Source organism: Monocercomonoides exilis, assembly GCF_001643675.1.
Source record: "Monocercomonoides exilis strain PA203 chromosome Unknown scaffold20-1493094, whole genome shotgun sequence".
Taxonomy (NCBI): Eukaryota; Preaxostyla; order Oxymonadida; family Polymastigidae; genus Monocercomonoides; species Monocercomonoides exilis.
The window spans coordinates 200,778-215,101 of record NW_027150565.1 but is presented as its reverse complement, the minus strand read 5'-3'; the positions used below and the strand labels follow the sequence as shown (position 1 = coordinate 215,101).

Sequence of the window (14,324 nt, the reverse complement as noted above, 5' to 3'; positions counted from 1 at the left end):
TTCTTGTTTTCAGCTAGTTTATTGTAAAAGTCGTAACGCTATGAAATATCTGTGAAAATGGGAGGTTTTATCAATTCTTTTCCTTCACTTTCTTTTTCAAAAAAAATTTCATATTTTTTAATTCGTTTTTATTTTTTTTTAAATAGTCTGCGACTAACCCTTTCCTGTTTGACAAATGTTTGTACCAACATATCTTTTAAACTTCATATGCATGCTCTCTTCTTGTGCAAATCAGATTAATTCTACTCCTTTACAAACAAGAAAGAAGAGATTGAAAAAAAAGATGAGACAAATTTCCTTATCGAAAGAAAAGAAGAACACTTATTTTACAAAAAATGAGTTTTTTTTTGAATGCATGCAAGCGGAGGAATACTTTGAGTATAAGTTTTCGATATATTTGGCTGTTTATTAACGGTCAAAATCAATATATATCTTTATCAATGTGCTTAAAATGAAAACGAAAGGAAATGAAACAGAAAAATGAGGATGCGGAAAGCAGGAAGAAATCAAGAAGCACAACAAAATTTTAATTGAAAGAAAATATCTGTGGTATTCATGGGATGATTATGAAAAAGATGATGAAGAAGAAAAGAAATTATGATTTAAAAAAATCTGAAAAAATGTAAAGAGAAAGCCTCCTGAAAATAAGAGGGAATTATGATTGAGAAACAACTGCTTTTGCAACATATTTTATAGAATTTTGACAATATTGAATATCATTAAAAATAAAATGAATATGAGGTTGACTTTTCTCCATGAAAGACTGAAAGGAAAACTGTATTTATGAAAGGCGCATTTTTATTACATTTCTTTTTGATGCAATTACAACTCTTCCTCAATTCCGAAAAGTCAAATAGGATTCAAAATTTTATCATTACGGGCGATTTCGCACACAGGAATGGGTACGATCATTTCGCCAAAGAAAGCAATTCAGACAATGGTTATGCTGACAATGAATTGTATTCTTTTGATGTGTTTTGGTCACTTTAGTTCTCGTTATCTGGAGATAATCGACTCAGAGAGAAGCAAAGTGGATGATTTCAACTTTTCAAAACTAAAATACATTTTTCAGCAATTTCCATCTGCAAAAACAACTGTTTCATGCTTATCAACCTGTCAAATGGAAAACAGTTCAGTATTTGCCTTCAGCATTGAATTTTGTACTTCTGATGATAATTGTTCTCTGTTTCACATTTTAAGCTCTGATTTACATGTTTCAACAAGCTCCATTGAATGCAACTCATTGGGCATAATCAGTCCATTCAGCTGCGGCAATGGTGCTATTCACCTGGTCAATGTTTCATTTTTGAATCCTTCTTGCTCCAGAGCTCTTTCTACTCTTGTTTCACAGGATTTTGCAACTGCATCTTCACAGATCGTGCTCTTCGAGCTATCATTATCTTTAATCCAATCTTTCAAACTAAGTTTGACTCCCTTAATTTCTTCTGCACCTTTATCTTTCTCAAGCGTCTGTCAATCAACTTTTATCAACATTACAACATCTACTCACATACGTTCAGATATCAAACAATTCGGTCCAAGAGAGATATTAGTGAGTAACTGCATGTTTGCAAGGGGTTTGAATGTCTATGATGGAGGTATTTTTGAATCTATCAATGCTCCTCTCAATAACCTTTTGTGTAACAACTGCTCATTTTAGTCGTGCTCAAGAGGACTCAGTAACGATACAAGACCTTCCTATCAGTCGCGCGCGAATTATTCTGAAAGATCGTGCACATTTAACGATTCGTTGTTCACATTTGAATCTGAAGAGAACGGAGGTGCAATTTATGTTTCCAGAGGCGGATCTTTATATGTTAATCGATGTACGTTCAAAGGATGCTACTCTTCTAACAGAGGCGGTGCAGTTTATTGCGACTCATTTTCTGTGAGTATCATCAACGCGAGTGATTTCACTGAATGCAATGCATATTGGGCAGACGGAGCATTATCTCTTTGGTATGGAAATCGAATCGTTACAAAAGACTGCGTATTTGTGAATTTGTCTGCTGGAAAGCATTTTGGAGCAATGAATAGTGAAAAGTCGCCAATTGATAATCTTTTATCCAACTGCACTTTTTCGTGTTGTCGTTGCAATTCGTCAGATGCGGGAGCTTTAGGTATTCCCTATCCATTGGCGGAGTTTTACATTGTGGATACGCTTTTTGAGCATTTGATTTCCATCAAAACTGCTGGAGCCATATCATTGTTTGGCAGCGTTGAAAACTCATCAATGAATTGGAAGTTTTTGCTTTTTCGAAACAATACATCACCAAATGGAAATGATGTACATTCAGTTCCAGCCATGGGTGATAAAGTGAACAAAAGCCAATTTGTGAGTTGTTTTTCTTCGAGTCAACAACCTCGATTTATTCATTGCCCCAAATCAGGATCGTGCAGCAGTGCTAACAATGAGGCAGATTGGCTGCCTGATCCTTCTCCTGTGGAGATCAATGTGAAGGGTGCAGGAAAAGACCTGACATCGTGCGGAGGAGAAGGAAGCGAATGCAAAACCGTTGACCATGCGCTGACTCGTTCGATATCGGTGCTGAATCAACAAATTCTGCTTCACAGCGAAGGATTTACAGTTGGACACATTGAGGTGGACATGCAGTATATTGTGGTGAAAGCAAAGTTTCCTTCACAAGAACAAGGCAGCAGACCGACCATCACAACAAACACATCAGCTGAGGTATTCTGCAATGTTGTTGAAGGATTGTTGAGTGCAGAAGGGGTGGACATTATCCATTCCTCAGGAAAGTGGCCTTCCACTTCTCTTTTCAGAGTTGCTGGGGATGGGAAATTGGTACTGGCAGGAATGACGATCTCGTCTGTTATTGGGGATGTTTCTTCATTCGCATGCACTCCGATTGAGATATTGTCAAGCGGAGCATCAATGGAACTTGAGAGAGTGTGCTTCTCGAAAATAAAGACAGAGAAGCCTGTGCTGTCATTTGTGCATGATGCTCAGCTTCACTTTGCAGAAGTGTCGTTTTCAGGGGTGAAACGCACAGCAGGGAATGGAGGTGTGCTGGAAGTGAAAGTGCAAGCAGGGGAGACTGTGGAGTTGATGAACATGTCGTTTTCCTCATGCAGCTGTTCAAATGGTAATGGAGGAGGGATGTATGTGGAGGCAGATAGTGGTGCAAAAGTGGCTATTGGGAATGGATCTTCACCAACAGGAGGAGTAGCATTCGGAGCATGTTTGGCAAACAAATTTGGGGGAGGGATATATTTGCGCTTGGGAGATGGAAATGCGGATGCGAGATTGAATGGAATGACATTTACCGGATGTTCTGCATCTGCTGGAAGAGATGTGTTTGTGAATGCATACAACATGAAGAAAGCAGTGGAGAACGGATTGATATCATTTGGGATTGAGATGAGCGATGTGCACTGTGTGGAAGGGTATGAGAGATCGACAACGAACGAGAGGTTTGTGATTCCTGTTGTAGTGTATTTGTGGGAGAATCGCTCAACACGGGCATATGTGAGCAATGGCAACGAGAGGGGTGCAGACTTCACTGGCTGTGGGTTTGCGGAGTATCCGTGCAGGAGTGTGGAAGGAGCCGTACAGATGCGATTTGGAGAGTCAGACAGGAGGCTGCGGCTGTGTGAAGGGTTTGCGTTTGATCACGAATTGGCGTTGGATGCGAGATCGTTTGACATTGATGCAGATGCAAAGGGAAGTGTGAAAGTGCATGTGGAATCTGTGGATGCTGCAGGGGGAGCAGGGCTCGTGATGTGCAGTGTGGGGGTTGTGTTTACGAACCTCACATTTGAGCTTGGTGGAAGAGTTGGAGCGAAGAAAGCCTTTTTGCATTGCGCGTCTGGATCGCTGAGAGTGAAAGACTGCTCGATGAGCACGGCACTTGACACAACACGCGTGCACTATTCTCTCATTAGCGTATCAAGTGGAATTCTTACGATTGTGGGGTTTGTTGTATCCAGAGAAAACAATGTTGTATTTGAGGGAGCTGCGGTGGTGGAGGTTTCAGGATCGGGCAGTTGCACTGTGAGCGAAATGCAGCTCAACGGCACAACCACAAGCAGCACAGCTGGGTTGGTGCACATCTCGTCTTCAGGCGCAGCAGCTGTGAAATACAGCGACTTTTCGGATGTTGTGTTTTCATCTGGTGGCATTGTGTGCTCCACATGCATCAAGAGTGTTGAGGTTTCAAATTCTTCGTTTGACAATATCACGCGCTCATCAGGAGATGGATCGTGCATATGCTTTGGTGAAGCAAACAGTAGCTGTGAAGGGAGTGGGGAAGCAGAGATACTGAACTGCACAATGAAGAATTGCCATGTCTCTGGGGAACCAGCGTGTGGAGGAGCTGTGGCTGTGAACATTGGTGGAGAAAGTGCAGTGAATGTGAGAGATTGTGGAATGGAAGAATGTTCAGCACCGTTTGGTGTTGGTTCAAACGGAAAGGGAGGGGCGATGTTTTTGGCACTTCGAAGCTCCACTTCCTTTATCACGCTTGGCGATGTGCTTGCGTTCACTTCCAATTCAGCGAAGTTTGGGAATAATGTGTTTGTGGAAGCACCTAAATTGGATTTGGCTGTCACGACGAGCAGCTTCCAGTTCTTCGACAAGAACCAGCCATTCTCACGAGAAGCTGCGTGTGGGGCAGACAGTCGCTGGGAGAATGTGGTTATTCCACTTGTGTTCTATTTGATGGAACGGGAGCAGGATGTGAGCGTGGCAGGCGGTGGAGAGGATGTGTCTGTTTGTGGGTTTGCTGAATATCCCTGCAAGACGATTTCGTTTGGACTGACGTTGCAGCCAGCTGAGAAGTCGATTCTGCTTCCAGCAGAGTTTGACCTTTGCGAGTATCTTCATCTGAGAGATTCTTTTGGCTGCCAAATTGGCTCAGAGTCACAATCTTCGGATTCATCCTCGCTAAGCACAATGAGGATGCTGGGAGATGGAAGCGCAGTTGAGGCATATGTTGGTATTGAGCAGGATGTGAGAATATGCAATGTGAGGTTTGCGGTAGACTGCTGTATGCGTCCGCCAGAGAAAGGATTGTTTGTGGTTTCCTCAGATGGTGGAATGTGCAGAATGAGCGGATGTGGAGTGTGCATGAGCACTTCAGCTTCAAGTGGCGCAGAAGCAGAAGTAAGAAGCGAGTTTTGTGTTGTGGAAAAAGGGAAGCTGGAATTGGTTGAATTTTTGGCAGAATCGCTGAAAGCGGAGCATTTTGGGCTGATCTGTGTGTGTGGAACAGGGGTGTGTGTGGTGAATGGATGCGTTGTGAACAATTGTGAGTGGACATCTGAGAGAAGTGCATTTGAGTATTCATCGAGTGGATCAATGAGTATGGGAGGTGTGGTGGTTGAGAATGTGGGGTGCAGCAGCTGCTCTGTGATTGAGGATGCGAATGGATCGTCTCTGGTTGTGGAAAACAGCACATTTTGGAAGGTGACTCGAGGGATGGGGAATGAAAGTGTGATTCTGTGTGATGCCGAGGATGCATCTTCGGTTGTGGAGATATCGAACATTACAGTGAGTGAAGCAGCTGCAGTGGATGGATGTGGAGGAGCATTGTCGATAATTGTTGGAGATTGTGCACACGTGAAAATTGGTGGAGGGACCGAGACAAAATCTGCATTTTGTTTGTGCCGAGCAGGGATAGGGAGCCAAAGAGAAAGCAAAGAAGGAGCTGAATACAGAGCTGTTAGGATTGTAAATGGGAACGGGAACGGGAATGGGAATGGACTTGGAGGGGCGGTGCATATGAAATGCATGGGAAGTGCGGAGAATGTTGCATTTACAGAAATGCTGTTTGGTGCAGGTGTTCAAGCGAACAGAGCTGAATGGCTGGGAAAGAACATGTTTGTGGAGGGGGATGATCTGAGCAAAATAGTGAAGACAGAGACATTTGGGTTTGAGGTTGATGTGGAGTCGAACAGCACGTTTGAGAAGCTGAATGGGTTTGAAGGAGGAAATGAGTCATATGGGATTCCTCTGGCAGTGTTTCTGATGGATTTTGATGGGCTTGCACGCGTGGCAGGAACAGATGCAGGAACAGGCGCAGCAGACTATCGGATGTGTGGTGTTGCACAATATCCGTGTGTGAGTGTTCTGTTTGCAGCATCTGCGAGGTTTGGGGAAGAGACAGCTTCAATTGTGCTCACAAGTTCATTTGAATTCCAAGAACGCATCGTGTTTGGTGGCGGTCAGGATGTTGTGATTGTTGCGAGTACTGATGGTTCAGGTGGAACAATTAATGTTTCGCCAGATGGAAGTGGGGAAGGCGAGAGTGTTGTGGAGTCGAAGCACAACACGACTTTTCGGGAAATGGAGTTTGTTCTTCCAGCAAGCTTTGTGGAGGTTAGTCGTTGCTGTTTCATGTTGTGCAGCAGTGGTACGCTTGCAGTGGATGAATGTTCAGCGAGCAGAGCAAGGGATGGAAGGATATCATATTCGTTCTTGAAGGCAACAAGTGGCACAGCATCACTTTCAACATTCAGTATTCAGGATGTTGGGATGGGAGCTGTGCCTGTGGTGGAAGGAAGAGGAGTCAATGCAAGGATTGTGCTCGACAATGTGACTCTGAGTGGGGTGAGTTCAGAGTGCACGATAGGGCTTGTTGTGCTGAGTGGAGGATGCAGTGGCGATGTGCAGAACTCGTCAGTGGGAGCAGCCACAACAGGCAACCACTGTGTAATTGCTATTTCGGAAGCATCAAGCGCAAGGGTGGAAAACAGCAACTTTACAGAGCTTGTGAGGAGAGCTGGGGATGGAGGTGTGGCGGCAGGAGATGTGAGCGGAGGATCGACGCTGGAGATGAAGGGGTGCCGATTGAGTGGTGTTGCATGCTTGGAAGCAGGTGGAAAGGGAGGGAGCATGAAGATGCGAGCAGCAGCCGATGGGGTTGTTGTGTGTGAGAATAACAGCGTGGAGCATAGCACTCTCGTTGGAGAGGCGAGCTGTGGAGGAGGCTTCTTCTTGCAATTTGATTCGTCTGGAGCGAGCTACTCGATGAGGAATGTGCACTTTTCAGGAAACGAGGCAGGACTGGGATCGGATGTGTTTGTGGTGTGTCCGACGCCTCGCATAACGATTGATCGGAATCGGTGGGCGGGATCGGCAGTGGAAGGGCAAGAAAACAAGACGATGTGGGTGATGGACAATGAGGAGCCACCGCTTGTGAATGCGACTCTGCTGAAATACCTGTTTCCGACAAAGGACAATATCATTTTTGTGAATACGGAGCATGGCTACAATGAGTCGTGTGGAGAGGAAGACTATCCATGCAACGAGCTGGGAGTGGGATATGGGTGTCTGGGGACAGAGAAGGATGTTTTGCAGATTATGCATGGAACTGAGCTAGTTATGGAGATCGAGCGGAATGAAGCGCCACTGACGATCCGAGGAGGCGATGGAGCAGGAGCCACTTCAGCACTAAATGTCAGTTCCACAGGGCATATTGCACTTGCTGCAGACATGCCAGAGATTGTGCTTACGATTGAGCGAATCGTATTCAGACTTCCTCCACCTCCTTCAGCACACAGAGAGTTTCTTCTGGTGAGATATGGAAAGGCGTATTTTGTGTCATGCACATTTGGGCAAGCGGAAGGGCAGGAGTTGGAAAGCGCAGAATGCGGGATGTGGATTGCATTGTGCATTGGAGGAGAGCTTGAACTGAATCATGTGGAAGTGAAACAAATGGATTATGGAGAGGGAAGAGGAATTCTCAGTGTGGAGGGGAGTGGAGAAGTTGCGGTGGTTGATACGAATGTTTCTTTTGTGAGTGGTGCTGGGAGTGGTTTGGTGAGCGTTGTGGGCACAGCTCATTTATTGATTGAGAACAGCACGATGGAAGATTGCAGCACGATCGACGGAGGAGTTGTGCACATGGAAGGCGAATGTAGATTGGATGTTACAAATGAATGTGCATTTTGTCGATGCACTTGCAGCATAGGAAATGGAGGGTGGCTGAGTGCTGGATTGTCACAAGAAGGCTGCGTGCACATTGAAGACGCAAAGATCAAGGGGTGTGAGGCACATTCAGGGAATGAAACAAATGGAGGAAAAGGTGGGGGAATAATGTTTGCGTTTGAGGATGATTTTGCCGGAGATTACTTGCTGAAATCCATTTCGTTTGCGGAAAATGTGGCCGAATTGGGACGAGATCTGTTTGTTGAGTGCAAGAGCTTGAATAAGACAGTGGCTCCAGCGCGATTAGAGGGAGTGTGCGGAGACAAAGCAGACGGCTCGGCTGATATGTGGGGATGGGATCGTACGATTTTGGATGGGAATGAAGTTAGTCTGAATATGTTTCTTATTCAGCTTGTCAGCACTCGGATCTGCATCTCGTCTCGCACTGGGCTTGACATCCTTGGATGTGGGGATGATGCGTTCCCTTGTTGCTCCTTCTGGCGAGCCGTTTCGAACACAGATCCAGCCAGCTCGGAAAGGGAGCTTGCCATTGAGGGAAGAGCATCGATCGAGGATGAGTACAATCTGTCGAACTTTGATATCTGTTCAAAGAATGAGTCTGAATGGGCAGAGATTGCAGTCCAATCATCGATCCCAGCTGGCCATATGTCAGCTGTTATTGTGAATGAAAATGCGCTGAAACTGTGTCGTATCAGCTTCGTGATTCCCTGCAGGTTTGAAGCCCCGAGAAATGCACTGATTGGATCGAGCGGCGAACATTCTCAGCTGCATGTACTCAACTGTTCATTTGCTTGCGAGGCATCTGAGGCAGTGGAGTTTAGTACTGTGCATGCTGATGGTGGGGTAGTTCAAGTTGAGGGATTCTCAATGAGAACTGTCAGTTTTATGAATGTTCCCTTTCACCTGAATGGAGCATTGACCTTTTCAAATTGCACATTTGCAGGACTCTCAACACCAGGATCTTCTAAAGGTGGAGCATTGCGATTGGGATTGGGGATGAGCTTTTCATTGAAGATGGATAATACAACCATACAAGGATGCTCGTGTTCTGCGACTGAAGGGAATGGAGGAGGGTTGTTTCTTGATTGTGCTGATTCTTCGAATGAGTGCCTCTTCACGTTTATAGAAATGATCATGAGTGAAAACAACGCAAAACAGGGGAAGAACATGTATATTTGTGGAGCTGACCTCAACAAATCGGTGACAAGAGATGCATTCAGCTTCGACTTCAGATCAGCCATGGAAGATGAAAACATGTTTATTGGCCGAGACAGCTTGCTGGGTCAAGTTGATCTGCTGATATTCCTTGTTGGATATGAAGGAATGGAAGTTGCAGTTTCGGAAGCTGGAGTTGATGTTGCAAGATGTGGAAGCACTACACTGCCATGCTGCACATTCTGGAAGGCGATGCAGCAGTTCAGTCCGAGCAGCGTGAACATAACGCACATGCTGTTTATTGAAGAATCTGCTTTGTTGCGCAACTCCTTTGATGTCTCTGATTTTTCCATCGCATCAGAATCTGGCTCGACTGGCGAGCGCCAAGTGTCAAGAATTGCTTGTGAAGGAGAAGGGGATGGATCTGACTCTGCGTTGCTTTTAAACCGCAGAACCCTGAACATGTCGAATGTGTGCATCTCGATCAGAGGGGTGTTTGGGAACAGAGAAGGAGCAGTGGTGGCAAGCGAGAGCGGAGATTTGATGTTTTTAGGGTGCATATTTGAGACGCGGGTGGGTGTAGATGAGGCGAACGATGCGGGGTTTGTGGCTGTGAAGAGCGGAGGGGTGACTATGAAAGATCATGAAATGAGAAATGTTCATTCATCCAGAGCTGTGGTTGCTGTGCATGGAGGGTGCATGTGCGATGTTGATGGGCTGATTGCAGAGCATGTGGAGCTTGAGGATGTCTGCTTGTTCAGTTTTTCGAGCAGTTTGGATGGACAACATCAAAGTCACATGCAGAGTCAGGAGATGAGTGCCAGATATGGAAATGTAGTGATTTGCACAACAGTGCGTGTGAAGAACTCGTCATTTATCACAGTGACAAGAGAAGGGAATGGGAGTGCTGTTGTTGAGTGCACAGGCACAGGCTCTGGTGTGCACGGTGACGCTGAGTGCACGCGACTGCAAGTGAATGGAACGCGGTTTGAAGGATGCCGAGTGGGTGCAGGAGAGAAGGGGGTAGCGATGCTGTTTCTGCTGCAGGAAGGCGGGAGCATGAGCATGCGCGACAGCAGCATTATTCAGTGTGGATGCTCGATGGAGCGTGGCCGAGGAGGCGGGGTGTATGTGGAGAGCTGGGTGAATGGAGCACTTGAGATGCTATTTTCGCGAATGACGCTCAAAGCCAACACAGCGAAAGTTGGGAACGATATTTTCATCCGTTGTGAGTCGATTGAGACGCAGATCAACGAGACGCTGTTCCAGATTGATGTGAATGGAGGCGGGTTCAATGTGGTGAATGCCATCTTTGGGATCGATCTTGTTCACCGAGATCCTGTTGATCTGATGAACTTCATCAGCATATTCCAGTCGAGCACGATTCTTGTGAGTTCTGCGGCTGGCAGCAACGGAAGCAACGAGCGGCAGTGTGGGACCTTTGATCTTCCGTGCCTTTCTGTGGAATATGGGCTGGCGCATGTTTCAGGGAGATATGCGAGGATGCTCCTTGTGCACACAGCATCAGGACTTTGCGGCGAGGCAGACTTTGATTCAGTTCAGGTGGGCGCAGCAGAGGGCACGATTTGTAGCGTTGATGTGGCATCAGGAATGAATTGCACGCGCTCTTCGGTTGGCATCACCGCAGGAAAGGTGGGATTCACAGGCGTCCAATTTGTGTTTCCTGCAGTGTTTGCATCGGAGCATTTTGTTTTTCTTGAAGCACAAAATGGGAGCCTCTCAATCGCATCTTGCAGTTTCGCTGCACATTCTGTTGGTCAGTCCTCAACGAATGCTGCTGCTGCGGATGAATCATTTGGCATCATCCCATTCACCCTCATTTGTGCAGAAACAGCATCGATTGTTGTGTCTTTCCTCAAGATTATGAGTCTGGAACTGGGATCGCCTTCTCTGCTGATTAAAGTGGGAAGCATTTCAGCGACATTCCATTTTTTGCATTTATCGAACGTGAGATTGGAGAATTCAGCAGTATCAATAACCCAGCAGAATTCAGGAGTTGAGGGTAATTTAGAAAACCAGGGTTTTGAGCTTGCATCGTCAGTCTTTGAGAATGTGACATGCCCCTCGGCAGAAGGTGGGATTATTGCTTCAAAGACATGTGAAATGCCTCTGAGGCTGTGCAACTGCTCTGTTTCAAAATGCACGCTTCAAAGCAAGAAAGGGAGTGTAACCTTGTTGGATGCATGCAGAAATGTCACGATGGATGTTTGTGCATTTTCAGGAACAGACATTGACTCGACTGCAAATGGCAATGCTGAATTCAGGGATATCCAGGAATGGATCTGCAGATGGAATGGATCTGCTGTGATGCTTGTGAACAGCACAGTAACGCTGAAGGATACAAGGATTTCAGATATGAAAATGGGGGGATTGAGCGTTGAAGGTGGGAAGGCAAGGTTGGAAAAGGGGGAGTTTGTGAACAACAGCGCAGGAATCAGAAACTATGAATCGGCGAGAAGGAATGTTCTGTGCTTTGGCAGCGCATCATTGGAGATTGAAAGTTTGAAAGGGGGAGACGGGCTGAAAGAGAACACTTCGATGTGGATTTCGTCTGACAATGGCTGCAAACTTGGTGGGCTGGCGGCAGAGAGGGCATCGCCATTTTTCATTCCTGTTTTGAGGAATGTGGAAGCAGTGAAAGACGGAAAGAAGGTGAATGTTGTGTTTGAAGGGCAGCTTCTGATGCCGTGTAACCTGGGGATGCTACTCACATTCACAAGAGGGGATGAAAAAGAGATTATGAGGGGAGAATTTGGAGAAAACAATTTTGTATCAGAGAACGAAGTCCATTCGTCAATCGAACTTTCTGGAGCTGGATGGGAGGAAGAACAAACAGAAGTGAGTGTGAGCATTCTATTTGGAAAAGCAGATTCTCCTTCGTCAACAACAGAATTCATTCTGAAGAATAGAAGCGAGCTAAAAGCAAATGGAGATGAAAGGATTGTTGAAGGAGGGAAAGAAGGAAAATCATCATGGGCTGTGATAATTGCTGTGATATTTGTTGTTCTGTTCGTGATCGTTCTTCTTGTTGCTGTTTCTTTTATTGCTAGATGGAAAAAAGCAAAGAATGAAAACAAAGATTTGAGGGAGATAGTGAATGATAACATAAGAAAAGATCCAAAGGCGTTTGAGATGGTAACGATGGAGATGTCACCTGAGGAGCAGTGGAGGAGAGCAGAGAGGGAGGCCGAGAAGAAAAATGAAGAGAGAGCAAAGAAGAGAATATATGAGATGAATATGGAACATTCAGAGTCATCAGAGCATTTGTTGAGTGAGAGTGGATCTACTGAATATATTCTGGGGAAAGATTCAGACAAGATTCCTGAATGGGCATTAGAGAAGGTTGAAGAAGAGGAAGAGACGAGGAAAAGAACTTCATCTCCATCCGTCTCATCCACTTCTACCACAGACACTTCAGACACAGACACAACATTTGTTCGTGGGGAGGATCTGTGTCCAACCACTTCATCCATGTCGAATCTGGTGGATGCAATGGCATGTTCGGTGCCTCACGAAAAGCTGATTGTGGACTTGAGGGATTCGCTGTTCATGCTGCTTCATGGAAGGAATGAGAAGAAGGAAATGGCAATAGGAACTTTGGAGGAGAGGGAACAGACAGCTGCTCAAATCCTGTTCTGGGTGGCTAATCTGGCGCTCCACTCCTTTGACGAGATGGAAAACCCTCTTTCTTCTCTTACCAATCTGAGTCCTCTCATTGTACTGTTCTCCGAACACATGGTCATCTGCGTTGCGATGCATTCCGACTTTTCATCAGATTCAGATTCTTCATCTATTTCGTCAGCCTCAACGATAATCACATCTTCATCTGATTGCTCGGTTGTGAATAACTATAACAGAAATTCACCTCCTTCATCTGCCTTTGAAGATGAGGAAGACAACAGGAAAGAGTGCATGAGGTGGAAGGCACCCGAATTGTTGATGAATAATAATAAGGGAGCAACAAAGAAAACAGCTGTGTTTTCGATTGGGATGATGCTTTGGGAGTGTTTGACGCTGAAGGTGCCGTTTGGGGAATTTGAGGCAGAGATGGCTGGGTGGATGATCAAAGAAAGAAGACTGCCAAACATGGGAGTTGTTGAGAACAGCCAGTTGCGAGATTCAGTATGCAGCATGCTACAGTTTGAGGCAGAAAACCGCCCGCGACTGAGAGATCTGAAGCGAGAATTCATCCGATACTGTCCGGCAAGCATGACGACTTTCACTGTTTCGGATGCAATCGGATTAGAAGACAGCGGCAGATGTGGAAGTGGGAATGAGAATGTGAGTGGAAGTGAAATAGCAGAGAAAAAATGAAAAAAAGTGGATATTTGGAAGAAAACGATAATGAATGAAGAAATCAAGGTGTTGGAGGGTTATGTGTTAGCTTGGGTTCTTGATTTTTGTTTCCTCACGAAGGAAAGAGAAGTCACTTCATTTTTGTGGGTTGAACTTTTTCATTTCAACAATAATACTAACATACTAACTTTTTTAGGGTTTTTAGTTATTGAACGAAAAATCTCAAGGAAAGGTAATTATTGAAAGTTGAGAAAGAAGAATATGTGTATATTATCAATTTCTTACACAAAAAAATGTCAATACTGCAACTAAAAGAACAATTCTTGAGATACTTTCTCTTCGTTTAATTCTCTCGTTTTCTTCTTATTACTTTTTTTATAGTTTGTGATAAAAAATATTGCCTTCTTGATTCAGATAATACACACATATTTTACTCAAATGAAATGAAAAAGGAAGTGTAAAATGCACAAACTACCATTTCAGACATTTGAAGAGAAAAAAACAAAGAAATGCAATTAGAACATAGCAGCCAACTAATATTATTTGTGGCTTTGACGATCCAGTGTCGGTGCCACCAGGAAGCCATTCATGAATACTATTCTGGAGAAAGAGATTTAAATAAATAATTGACAATCGAAAAGAAAAAATTCATTGAAAAAAAAAAACATTTCTCAAACATATTTTTTGAAAGTTATTCATTACCATGCATCATTCAGGTTTTCATTGTTCAAATTTAAAATGTATTTCTTCTTTTATCACATTCTTTCATTAAGTTTTACATCAGGTTTTAAAAGTGAAACCAAAAGAAAAATATGTTTTGTTGAGAAAAGTTGGAAAATTTGAGATAAAAAAGTTCATTATTGATCCATTGTTGTTCTTCATTTTTCTTTTTCCATATTTTGGTTTTTCCAGACTGAAAAATGTTCATTAATAATTATCA

At 44.4% G+C, this 14,324-nt stretch overlaps 1 protein-coding gene across 1 annotated transcript; it reads left to right on the top strand.

Annotated features, from left to right (window-relative positions):
• Positions 1-1,583: 1,583 nt before the first annotated feature.
• On the top strand, positions 1,584-13,847 carry MONOS_17512 (uncharacterized protein; the record flags this gene model as incomplete). Its single annotated transcript, XM_067870439.1, has 2 exons — positions 1,584-1,598; positions 1,661-13,847. The coding sequence occupies 2 exons, from the start codon at positions 1,584-1,586 to the stop codon at positions 13,400-13,402; spliced, it is 11,757 nt and encodes a 3,918-aa protein (XP_067728032.1). The 3' UTR covers positions 13,403-13,847.
• Positions 13,848-14,324: the final 477 nt, after the last annotated feature.